A 13,261-nucleotide genomic window follows, 5' to 3' on the forward strand; every position below is an offset into this window, starting at 1 on the left:
GCTTGGTGTGTATTTGGTTCACTTTTGCAAAGTGACCAACCCATGTGCAATGAATCATGACAAAATGACAACTCATCGTCTCAACTACCAGGGCACTAGATCATCAGTAAATCCACAATGAATAATTACAACCCCCCTACAAGTAGAATTCTGCGTACATTTCTACCTCAAAGTTTCTATTGACTGTCAGTATAGATTATACTGTATATTAATTACTCATAGTACTATAACTGTCGTACTACACAGGCATTTCTGAGTTCTCTCTTCTTCTAGTCGTGGTTGTTCTGTAGAGCCCACTGAGTAAAAAAGTGAGAGGAGTAAATAAAAACTCCCCGGTACTACTTGGAGTTCAGTTGGTTAAAAGGGGATTTACAAATTCAACGCAAAACAGGAAACAAGTACATCTTCTGAAAAATGCTTTAATGAATCCACAAATAGCTAACTGTCACAACATTTTTTTTTAATAAAACAGATAAATAAGTGCAGTTACAACTTGAAGTAAGACTTCAGATTTTATTCATTCATTTAAACAAGCAAATTTAATTGAAACCATTTGTGTTTCCCCAGTTCCTTTTGCTTTCACAATTTCCTAGTTTATTAATTCATGGACAAATTACTCATTTTGCAAACAAATTCGTTAATGCCTGTACAATTAGTTATTAATTAATGAAAGTGTTTAATACCAGCAGCTAGTTATTTCAGAATGTTTTAGTGTTTTCAAAGAAATGCACAACTGTGTGGCATTCCAGTAATGCCTGACTGGGAGGAGGCACAGAACTCTCTAAAGGAATAATAAATCCCAACACAAACACGAATTTGGAACTGCTTGATCTGTCTGTGTCCTCAGTGAATTTCATGGCTGTGTGAGTTGTATTTCTAAATGCTTAAAATGGCTTCCCCACTGAGAAGTGTTCATTTTTAGGGTGAATTATTAAAAGTCTGAAAACATAGAGAACTTAGTTTTGGGTCCCAAATAACACATAAGTAAACTTTGAAGAAAACTTGAGAAGGTGGAGCAACATCTTTCCTCTCTGCCATAATGCCACTGACTTTGACTGATTCTTGTTACAAACCAACCACAAGTCAAAGAGCTTCAGCGAGGGTCTGTCTGGTTCACTCATGATGGAAAATATTTGCACTAATGAAAATATTTCCATGAGAGAGCCTGATTTATGTTTTCAGCAGCTGAGACACGCCCTTATCTTCGTTTCAGGAAACGGGTTTTGCTGCACAAAGACTGTCGCCTCCTTCTTGTTCTTCTCTCTACCTGCAGAGGCTTTAACCCGCCGGGGGTCCGAGGTCAAAGGCCCGACTGCTGCACCACCAACCAGTTATTGTGACTAACGTTTCACAATCACATGTAGGAGTCCAGAGAAGAACATTCCACAACACCAAAGAGCTGCAGCACGAACATCCTGAGGAAACAACACTGGCTTCCTGTCAAATTAAGCCAAGCCGACGGCTGCTCGGGGTGATAACCGCTTACTGGCTGAGGTGCAGAACCACCTTCAGATCTGCAGCCGCCCACCAGAACCAGATCTGCCCACCAGGAAGGTCCAGACACCAGTCAGTCGAGCTCCAGGACGGTAGCAGGATGGGCCTCCTACTGCTGCTCACCTCCACGCTGCTGTCCAGCTGTAAGAACCTCAGCTTCTCTCTGGATTAATGTGTGTGGAGATGGTTGGCAGACTTGTCTCTAATCTGGTGCTTTACTTTGTGTTCTTGCTCCCAGACTTCCATCCAGGCAGCGTGGTGAACGCACAGCACAGTAAGTACGAGCTAAGATAAAGTAAATGCAGGGCTGCAAGATTAAAAAAAAAATTGAGCCTACTGATTTAGATAAACCTTTCTAAGTCACAAACTTTATTTTGATGGGGGTGACTTAATAGTGTTGCATTAATTTAACATCGTGTATAATTTAAATTCAAACTTCTGCATTAGTTGATACAAAACTACATTCAAATTGAGGCAAATTGGCTTAGTAAGGATTTCAAGCTTCCTCCTCTACCGACTGAACACTGGAGCTACTTGTTTCCATGTTTATTGTCACTAATGGAATTAGTCATTTGACTGTTTAAATGTAAAGATCTCCATCAGTCAGATGAACTGAAGAAACGTCTTGAATGAAGATGAAGCATCTTCAAGAACATGGCAGAGAAGTTTAGTCGCTTTTTAAAGAAGATCCGAAGTAACATGACCTGTGTGACATAATTATTGTAGGGAAGTACATAACATTTAATTACTTAACTCCTTTTAAGTAATTTATTTGAACAATTACATTTTTGTCAGTCATCAATTTAATTAAAACCATCTTTGACTGGAAAGAAAATAGTTTTCCAAAATATGTTCGACCAACGAATGCAGTTCAATTTATTAAATAAATTCTTTAAAATATTTATGAAGTCATTATAAAATTATAAATGTATTTTAATAGTTAATAGTAAAACACAATATAGTGCAACTTCCTGAACACAGAGATGTCATTTAAAGTATTTGAGGGTTTTTATTTTCACATGAGGCAATAAACAAGTTTAGTGCAATGACATTCTTAGTTTGCTTTGTCTCTAACTGGTGCTGCAATGAGCACATTTACTAAATACACTAACATCTACTCAGACTGAGGTAACAAACACGAGACATAGTGTCAAAGGGAATGAACAAAAAATAAAAAACAACGTATGAACAAAAGCAGCGGCAACACTTACAGTATGATGGAGAAAGTTAAAATCTACTCGTTTAAACTGAAGTAAGTGACACTGAATACACAAAGAACAGGGCAGGAAAACAGTGAAAAGTTTATGGTGCAAAGAGGCAAATTTAAAAAGAGTCGCGTTTACTGAGATTCATGTGGGGAAACTTTCTAAAATTTGATTTGGTTTCAGTTGACTATTGGACTCTAAAAGATCAGAAACGGAATCACACGGAGGTTCAGTGGAAACAGAGTTGGTCGTTATCGGAGTTTGGTGGAAAGAGTTGGTGGAAATGTTGAGAACATGTTGGTGAGTTCAGTCTCACACCCCCTCTGGAGCTGATTGCTGGTGGAAGACATGAGTCAGTCTGATCAGCTGGAGTGAAGGTGGAGGGCTTTTTTTTTTTTTTTTTAAATGTTTTGTTCTTTTAAAGCCATTAGCAGGTCCAGACTGGAGGTAAAAACACATTTTAAACTGGCTCCATGGGAACATTTGATGTGTTGCTTCTCAGATTTGTGACTGTTCACTTGTGGCCTTTTCAGATAGTTTATTTTTGAATGTTTATTAGAGGCCTGAAGAGGTAAACAGTTTAATATTTAACCAGATAGGACCAAGGATGGACTCTGATATTTTTTTAATTTCAGTTAATTGTACTACTGTTACTACTGGGACATATTTAGAGCAGACATTACAAAGAGTCTCTTAATAGCACACTGTAAAAAAAAATCTGTAATGCTACAGAATTTTAAATCATATTTTACAGATTTTTTTCCATATTCCATCTTCTGTTAATTGCGAGTAATTGTATCTAATTTAAACAAATATTTACCGCAATATTAAACTTCAAATTAACTGTTTCATCTATTAAGTAAAAGATAAATATTTGCCAAAATGAGCAAAATTTGTGAATTTATATAAAAAAAAAACTATTCTCTTAAAAATATGTATAGATAGATAGATAGATAGAAAAAGGACACCCCTCAAATTTTACATAATCTCAAATATCATCATAAAAGGTTTGTGGAAAAATCTTTTTTTGTGATTCAAAACGTGGCTGCATCAGACAGACACAAACAGATACAAATCATATTCTTGAAACTTTCACTTTGTCAGTTCTCAACATTTTTGGTATCAAAGTCAACAAATAACAGAGAATATGTTCAAAACTGAGCAAAAAAATAAATGCATCATTACATCATGAAATTAATATTGGCTGGCATGTTCCCCACCAGTCTTTCACACTATTGAGGGACTATCTTGTCCCATTCTTCTTGAATTACTGCTTTTAATTCTCCTAAATTCTTTGATTTATGCTTTTAAACAGACCTTTTGATAATCTACCAGAGATTATCAATGAGGCTCATGTCTGAGGATTGAGCTGGCCACTCTAAGACCTGGACACTGAGCTCCTGCAGCCAAATTCTCCTGGTCCTGGATATGTTTGAGGGGCATTATCTGGTGGAAATGTCCTTTTTTTTTACCTTGACAGAACAGTACATGTGCAGAAGGAAGCATGTGGGTTTGGAAAATGTCACAACACTTGGCAGACTTCAATGTGCGATCACAGACAGTGAGATGACCAACACCAGCAGCACTCATGAATCTCTAAACCATGATACTGCTTCCACCATGCTTGACAGTAGGTACTGTTTATGCTGGAGATAATGCTTCGCCTGGTCTTCTGTGTACCCTCACACTAGCTGGAAGAAGGTAAAGCTGGAAACTGATTTGACCACAGAATCTTCTTCTCGTTCCTGGCTGTCCAGTTCTTGTGTGCTTGGGCCCAACAACGCCAGGCTAACCTCTGTCTCTCTTTAATCAGGGGCTTCTTGACGGCCTTATAGGACCTTAAGCTACTATCTAAAAGTCGGCCATGTACAGTGCAGGTGAAACACTGGACATCAGTTTGGTTTGACCACTGCTGCTGAAGCTCCTGTGATGTCATTCGGTGGTTTTCCTGCACATGCAGGTCAGGATGTGGTCATTTCTTGCGTCCAAATCTTGGTTTGTCTTCCAAGCTGTTGGTTCGTCTGTATCTCTGCAGAGTGTATCCCACTGCTGAAGGACTGCTTCTGCACTTCATGTTATCAGGCAGCAGCTGTACCCTTTCTGGCTGGGAATCCGTATCTTCAGGCGTGTTTCTGTGTCTCTGAAGAACTTTGAAATGTGCTGGCTTTATTTAGAAACGAAGCATGACAACAAAAATTGTGTCTGTACTAAAAAGAAATTGCACTTGAAGACCAAAGACTGATTCTTAATGCAATATTTCACAAGTGCATAGGAGGTCCAAAAACTTTTTTCTGCCACTGAATATATATAGTGCCTGAACATGTATAAAACAGAATGAAAACAGTGTAAAACAGTTTCATTCAGATTATAAAACAATCTAAGATTCAAAGGTAAAGAATAAGATTTTAAAAATGCAGATGAATTAAACTTTATAGAACAGGTTACAGTAGCACACTAATTCAAATCAGTAGGAAACGGAGCTGTCTTAAGCTTAGTTTAAATAAAGTGGCTGCAGTTTGTGGCTAGTTTACATTAACTTATTCCAGCAGTTGTTACTTAAGTAATACAGGTGAATAGTTTCTCCAGGACTGACTCTTTTTAAATCAGAGGCTTTAAGGTGAACAGGTTGAAGAAGCTGTTTAATCTTTAGTCATGTTTTTACTTTTGTAAAATCTTAATCAGAAAAGCACAAGAAAAACGTACAATATTAGAAAAAGTAGCACAAAATGTAAACACTCATCTTTATTTTAACAAACAATGTAGCTGCTGTGCTTCAGGCTCTGTCTGGTAGCAAAAGAATGCTGTTTTTCTCATCAGCAGCCCTGCTGAAAGATGCTGGGCGTGGGCCAGACTCAGCACTCTGAAATGGTGATCGGTCCCCAGAGTGATCTGTTTCTCTAACAAAGTGCTTTTTCCTGCCTTCTTGAGGTTTGTTTACTGCCCCACATCAACCCACTCTGAGTCACAACAGCAGCCTGTTGTCTCCAGGACTCCGACATATGGTTGATCAAGAGGGGAAAGACTTGATGTACGTCTGCAGATGCTTTCTGTCTCTTATTCTGCTGCACAAAACTAAACTGTTGTCACTTTAAGAAGTGCTTTGGATACAGATGAGACTCAGGGTTATTTTTTAATGAAATATAAAGTCTATTCTAAATTGTTTGTGAGCATCTTGTGTGACTCATTCAGTACGTTTCACCTGTTTCTCGCCCAAAGACTGATTCATAGCTTTGTTCAGGTGATTATTAAAGCGTTCACATTTGGCCGTGTGAGTGACGCACATGGTTTATAATTATTCCAGAGACAATGAGGCTGAGAAATGAAAAGCATGCTGAAAGAGCAAATACACAGAGATATGAAAATGAGCAGTGGCCCACTAATATCCAAACCTTTTAATGAGATTTAGTCTAAATACAGAAGAATGCATATTCTTCTGTATTTAGACTAAATCTCATTAAAAGGCAGTGCCTATAAAAAGTTTTCTCCTTTTATTGCTTGTAAATGTTGGAGTATAGTCAATATAATTTGGCTTTTTGGACAAAAATACACCCAAAAAAATACTCTTTCATGTCAAAATGAAAACAGCCCATACAAAGTAATGTCAAGTCATTAGAAAAATAATGTTTAAAATCCATTATTGCACAAGAATTCACCCCCTTTAAAATGGCTTGTCTAATCAGGTACTAGAAGTCCCATAATTAGTGACATTTAGATCATCTGAGTGCAGTAAATGTGTCTGACTGTAGCATAAAGATATCTGATTCTTGAAGATCAAGTTACTGGTGAATCAGTAAGTCTGGATTTAACTACACCATGAAGACAAAAAACAACCTTATTTAATGAAAAGCATTAGTCAGGTGTTGAGAAGAAGCCTCAGAATATCACGTGGTGTACAGTTAAATCCATCATTAAGAAATGGACGGACTATGACAGGTCGTCTTTAAGAACTAAGTGACCGAGCAAGAACTAGGGGAGTGAGGGAGGCCACCAAGACAGCTATGATTCCTCTAAATAACTTACGAGCTTCAGCAGCTGAGATGGAAAAGACTGCCCATACTAAAGCTGTTGCCTGTTCTTCACCAGTCAAAGCTTGATGACAAGAGTGGCAGAGAGAAAGTCACTGTTGGAAAAAGGCTCATTTTAAATCTCAACTAGATTTCATCACAAGGCATGTGATTGACTCTGGAAGAAGGTTCTTTGGTCTGATGAGCATAAAATTAAGCCACCAAACACGACCTATCATCACATGTACCATGCCCACTGTGAAGCATGGTGGTGGCAGCATCATGATGTGAAAACTGAAGGGGGTGAATGCTTTTTATGGGCACTTTAAGTATGCAGTGGTTTTGGTCTGTGATTCAAGTCAGTGAGAGGAGATGTCACCCAACTTTGTTCCCTCCATTTTTAAATGTAGATAGAAGACGTTCCTCCTGATATCCATTGCCGCTGCTAATGTTGTTGTTTTAACATCAAATTATATCATATAATTTTATACTCATGCATACAAGACCATTTATTTGGATTTGCATTGTCTCTTATGTGTGTGGAAATTGTGTTGTGCTTTTGGAGCAGTTGTTTATTCTCCCTTGTATGTACACCCCCTGTCAAAAGTTTTAGGACACTTTCTCATTCAAATAAATTAGAGAGTGTCCTAAAACAGGGTATGTAGGTCTGTGCACTCTCACTTCATTGGATCGCACATACAAGCTAATGTTTGGGTGTTTTGTCCTCAGTGTAAATCAGTTTTTGTCTCATTGTCTCCTGTATGTGTGTCATATCCAGTCAGGATACAGTTAGCATTATGATGAAATTCCAAAGTAACACATCAACTTCCTGAACTCACTTTCATGTCATCTGTTGCAGATGTTTCACTAGTAGTTGTTTCATCAGAAAATAGTCAGTAGTGCTGATATAAATGGGAAACGATTAAACTTAGCAATAGCATGTGGATGTAGAGGTCCACAGAAAAAGAAAAAGTGACAGCTGCATTATCCTTATGTTTATCAGTGTTTGGGTTTATGTCTGACCAATACTGGTCTTTTGGGATTTGCACTTCTCACTCATTTGTCCACAAATGCAACCATTGTCTAAACGAGCTGTCAGAAATGAATGGAATTTCACTGAAAGTTATTTGTTTTTTGTAAAAAGGTCGGTGACCCTAACCAGCAGTTCTTTGTTTAAGTTTCACATAAAGGCAGGGAGCAGTGGGGAATAGGTATTTTTGGCAATTTCCGATGCACAGAAATCTGCTCTCCACTCCCTCTACAGTTCTAGAACTCAGTTAATGCAACATGCTGTACAGTATCTCCTCTGTTAACTCTTCATTATGTGTATAAGCCAAAATGACCAGGAGTGAGGCTCTAAGCACTCTAGACTCAGCTAATCGACTTCCTTCTTTTGCTGCGTAGTTAACACAGACATAAGAGAGGCATTAAATCCAACTCTGAGTAAAAGAGCTAGTAAGCATATATCCCAAAAGGTGGATGAAATGAGCAATAAAACATAAAATGGACTTGACTTCAGTCTTTCCTGAAGCACATAATGAACAAAGCTTTTCTCTGCAGGGAGACTGTAATGATAATGTACATTATGTAACTGTACTCACATTTTTACTGATGCAGCTTGATCCACATAACTTCTGTTTTACCATCTTTGCTCATCAGCATGAGGAAGTAAAGATCACAAAAAGGCAAAATGGTCACATGTTAAAGTCTTTTTCACTTTAAGGCTGATGGTTGTTTAAATTCCCTCCCCAGCGTTCACCATCAGAGACATCAGCTTGTCCATCGAGCCGAGTACTGATGTGACTCGAGGCACCAACGTGACCGTGAGATGCAAGGTGACGGTCAGCAGCTCGGGTCAGGAGGCACTGAGTCGCGAGTACACGATATTCAAGGATGGCAGCATCGTGTACACCAAGACCACCAGCTCCTCTGAGGATTTCCTGTACCCTCTGCCTGAGGCCAGAGTGTCCAACAGCGGCAAGTACAAGTGCAAGATAAAAATCGGGGACAGACAGTCGACCAGCGAAGCTAAAAAACTGACAGTAAGAGGTGGGTTTGTGCTTATGGATGTGCATTATTAGAGTTTGAGAGGTTCGTGTGTATGAGTTCAGATTCTGATTTTAAAAAGTCAGCAGGATGCACCTAAAAACATATTAACCCACAGGTAATGTTTGGGTCTTCCTGGAAACTGTCACATTTTTACTCACTTGTTACTGTACTCGCTCATTTTTCTCTGCAATATGAATTCCTGCACCTCTACGGAAACAGAACGACCACAAACAAGGGGAGCGAACTCACAAATGTCTGCTGTTAAAATGCAGTAATTCATAGAAGCAGAAAATCAAAACTTGAATTTCTTCCTCTTCTGATTATTGACAGTATAATACAAAAATTTTAAAATCCTTGAATCAATATTTGCACAAGTGTCCACGGATGTTACCAATACTGGAAAAACCGTGAGGCTCTACATACCATAGATGTTTTACTATTTATTATTTATTTATCTTAAATTTGTTTCCGCATGCAAAAAGTCTCAGAATTTTTGTTACAAGACTGTCAGTTTCAGTTGAATCACTCATGACTTTCATGATGCAGCAAAAATAACTGAATTCTACTTTGTTTTACAGAATCTAGTGAGAGCAAATGGTTAATTTTTGGCAAATTTTTAAAAGAGACATCCATCCATCCATCCATCCATCCATCCATTCTCTATACACCGCTTTATCCTCATTAGGGTCGCGGGGGGTGCTGGAGTCTATCCCAGCTGACTCGGGCGAAGGCAGGGGACACCCTGGACAGGTCGCCAGTCTGTCGCAGGGCTACATATACAGACAAACAATCACACTCACATTCACACCTACAGGCAATTTAGAATAACCAATTAACCTCAGCATATTTTTGGACCGTGGGAGGAAGCCGGAGTACCCGGAGAAAACCCACGCATGCACAGAGAGAACATGCAAACTCCATGCAGAAAGATCCCGGGCCCAGACCGGGACTCGACTCAGGGATCTTCTTGCTGCAAAACAAAAGTCCTAGCCACTACACCACTGTGCAGTCAAAAGAAACATGTAGAATAATATAATTTTGGTTAAATATTTTGATTTGCAGTTCAACCAAAGGGTCGATGATTTTTTGTCACATGACTGTTGGCCACAGCTTAGTCATTAAATGCTTTTCAGTTGCTTCAATGAGTTTAGAATTTTTTACTTTTTGCCTGATCCTGTTAGTGGAAATGGTTCATTTTCGGTAAATTTTCGGATTAGATATTTAAAATGAAGTGATTTTTAAAAATAAAGAATCATTATTTCAAGCTTTGGCTTGGTTCATTTTTTCTGATGTAATTCCACCCCCCACAAGAACCGTTCAAAAGTTTTAAATCCACCATACTGTCTATTTTTTACAGTTTCTAGATTTAGTAAATGGTGTCATTTATTTTATTTCATTTAAGATAACCTGATTCTAGTGTTAGAACGGCAGAGGGTGGACTGTTTTTGATTTCTAATGAATTAAAGGCATTTAATTCACAAAAAAATTTGAAATTTCATATTTGGATCCCTATTAGATACGAAAGAACATAAATGGTTTTAAAAATCCATGAAACTAGTTCTAAATTCCAAAAATGCATTGTTAATTTGATATCAAGTGTATTATGAATTTTTACACTTAACTTTGAATAAAAATCTTCTAAATGTATCCAATCTTTAATGTTAGCTCACCTCACAGTGCTCTCGAAAACCACCCTAGCCATCCACAATGATCAAAATTCAAACACAACGCAACTAAAATGACTATCACAAAACTACTCTTTGAGCTGTTTGTAGTTTGACAAATTTTGTGTGTTTTTTTATTTAAAAACTTGGAAATGACTATTAGATTCCACATGACTCTAATTTTACTTTGGTCTCCAGGCCTGTCCAAGCCAGTTCTCCACCTAAACAAAGGCGTGGTCACTGAAGGGGAGGAGCTAACCGCCACGTGTATGGCACCAGGAGAGACGGGCTCCATTTTCTTCTACTTCTATGATAATTCCAAAGAGATCCAGGAGAAGCTAGTGAACTCCAACCAGGCTGTGGCAGAGCTTCGCTTCAGGAGCACCGGCATCCACAAGATCCACTGTGCCTACACCGTCCTCTTAACGCCTGACTCCTTCAAGTCTGAGGAAAGCAACTCAGTCACAGTTTCTGTCAAAGGTAAGTTTTGAAATTCCGCAGCTTTTTCAGAGCACTGAACCCATCTGGAAACTTAATTTATTTTGTCTCCACAGAGCTTGACATCACAGTGGTTCTGGAGATTTCCCCTCAGTACAGCATCTTTGAAGGAGACCGTCTGAATATCTTTTGCTCTATCCAAACCTCTCAGCGCAGCACTGAAAAGATGTTCCTGTACCTGAGCGAAGGCACCAGCCTCCTCAGCAGCGGAGCCAAGAAAGTCAACCACAGCATGGTGGCACTGGCAAAGACTGGTGGACTGATGCTTGAGTGCAGAATGGAGATGGGGCATTTAGTGAAAACTGCCAATAAAACCTTACCTGTTACTGGTGAGTGAACAGAGGAAACCTGCCTTCCAGTACTGACGTGTTTACCATCTAAAAAGTATTGGTCACTATTGGCATTGATCACTTTTTCATAGTTTATTTTTGTGGACAGCAGTTTTGTAAAGCCCTACAAACCTCAGACCAATCTTTTCCTACATTTTGCTTTAAAGGGGAACTTCGGTTTTTTTTCAACCTGGGGTCTGTTTTCATATGTCATTTCCACACTGACCGGCTCGGATAGTCTCAATGAGTGTCCCACAACATACTAGAGATGAGAAGTGAACGAAAACCTCCACATTACCTGGCGATCGCTCTTTGTTGTGGTCTGTATCCAAATCTCAGGACGCTAGAAAGCAAATCTCCGAAATCGCGCGATAGCTCGTGGTTTTGGCGCGAGCTATCGTTACATTACGGCTTAATACCTACAAAATGTTCATAAAACACAACTTTACCTGACTATATTGAGTATTACGGCTAAGATTCTACAGTATTATTCTTTAATAAAGAATCTTTATTGAGGTCAACCTGACTACTTTATAACTAAATATGCATGGATGATTACCTGTGAATAAACATACGTCCAATGGGGGAGAGGAAGGACTCCATTTTTATGCGCTTTTAAACTCAAATACACTATAAATCAGTTTATCCCTGCAGCAAATGAATTGGTGTATTTGTTAATCTGCCCACAGAGCTGTTTTCTGCACCGACTCTCACCGTGTCGCCCGCTGAAGTCTTTCAAAGGGAACCCATGACGTTAACCTGCAAAAGTGAGAGCTTTGCCTCTGAAAGACTCCAGAGCAGAGACTTGACTTACACTCTTTATTCCCTGGGAAACCCGCTGAAGTCAGGGAACAGTGGAATATTTTCTGGCAAGGCTTTGCAGCATGAATTCAACTATACCTGTACAGCTCGAGCCAAAGGCATTGAGAAGCACAGTCAGACCCTGACAGTTCGACCAAGAGGTAAGCTCACCTGATGCTTCTGTAGATGCAGGTTAATAATGTGGCATAATGCTCCTTCCAAACATGCACCTTGTTATATAAATGTGGCAATAATTGGCCTTGGTGGATTTAGCAAAAAAGTAATAATGAGACTCTTTCTAGGTCAAGCCCAGCCCTTGTTTGTGATTTTTGATGCATTACAGGCAATTAGTCACAGAGAAACAAAAGGTTTTCTTTATTTCATTAGACACATTTGTATTGTTATTTTTTAAATCTACTGTTATTTTACATCATACCAAGTTTATGTGAATTTTTACACATTACTTTTCATAAGAGTCTTAACAGATAACAGATCTTTGAGGTTAAATAAATATTTTCTGCACAGACTCACTAACTGTACATGAACACTGGTCAGAAGTCATTAATCGCTACAGACGTTTCTGTCATGGTGCCCCGTTGCGAGCTAAACCACGACAATGCTCTGGGCCAAAAAAACACCAAAAACAAACCCAGCCCACCACAACAATCAAAATTAGAACATGGCACAACTGAAATAACTATCTCAAACTACTCATTTCACTACTTAGATTTAAAAGTTAATGTTCACATGGTGCTTTGTGCTGTCATCACAGGTCTGTTTGCAGGCCCATGGATTTTATCTTGTTTTTTCTTTATGGTTATGCAGTTACAGGTTCTTGATTAATAGTATTGTAAGTATTTTAGCATTTGTTTGAAGGAAAAACATCAGAGCACTACTAATGTTTAACAAGTATTATTTGCCTCAGATGCTGATCATGCCTTATGCACATCTATTTGATAAAGAAGGAGATTCTTTACATGTTCTCGATGTATAGCCACAATTCAAACTACCTCTCTATATATTTAATTTTTCTTCATGGCAAAAGCATAGATATAGGACTTGAATGTCAAGCAAAGCATCTCCCAAAAACATGCAAATTTGAATTAAATCCCAACTTGGAACCTTTATATAATGAATCATTTGAATATATAACAAATCCAAGTATTATCACCGCTTGTCCTGTGAGGTGTGAGTCCTTTGAAAAACACTAAAACAGT

At 38.6% G+C, this 13,261-nt stretch overlaps 1 protein-coding gene across 10 annotated transcripts in view; it reads left to right on the top strand.

The window, feature by feature from the left end:
- Positions 1–629: 629 nt before the first annotated feature.
- The window catches only part of pecam1b (platelet and endothelial cell adhesion molecule 1b), a 29,797-nt gene continuing 17,165 nt past the window's right edge, over positions 630–13,261 (top strand). For 3 of the 10 annotated variants that reach the window (XM_022221617.2, XM_022221622.2, XM_022221624.2), the window contains exons 1-6: positions 645–1,637; positions 1,733–1,768; positions 8,456–8,752; positions 10,615–10,896; positions 10,971–11,243; positions 11,933–12,205. In XM_022221617.2, the coding sequence (XP_022077309.2) occupies positions 1,595–1,637; positions 1,733–1,768; positions 8,456–8,752; positions 10,615–10,896; positions 10,971–11,243; positions 11,933–12,205 (1,204 nt within the window). In that variant the 5' untranslated portion in view covers positions 645–1,594. Of the gene's footprint in view, positions 1,638–1,732; positions 1,769–8,455; positions 8,753–10,614; positions 10,897–10,970; positions 11,244–11,932; positions 12,206–13,261 lie in introns of all 10 variants that reach the window. The other 7 variants (XR_007941170.1, XR_007941171.1, XM_051946355.1 and 4 more) reach the window with 6 other exon arrangements.

The sequence above is a fragment of the Acanthochromis polyacanthus genome, chromosome 3, assembly GCF_021347895.1.
Source record: "Acanthochromis polyacanthus isolate Apoly-LR-REF ecotype Palm Island chromosome 3, KAUST_Apoly_ChrSc, whole genome shotgun sequence".
NCBI classification, from domain to species: Eukaryota; Metazoa; Chordata; class Actinopteri; family Pomacentridae; genus Acanthochromis; species Acanthochromis polyacanthus.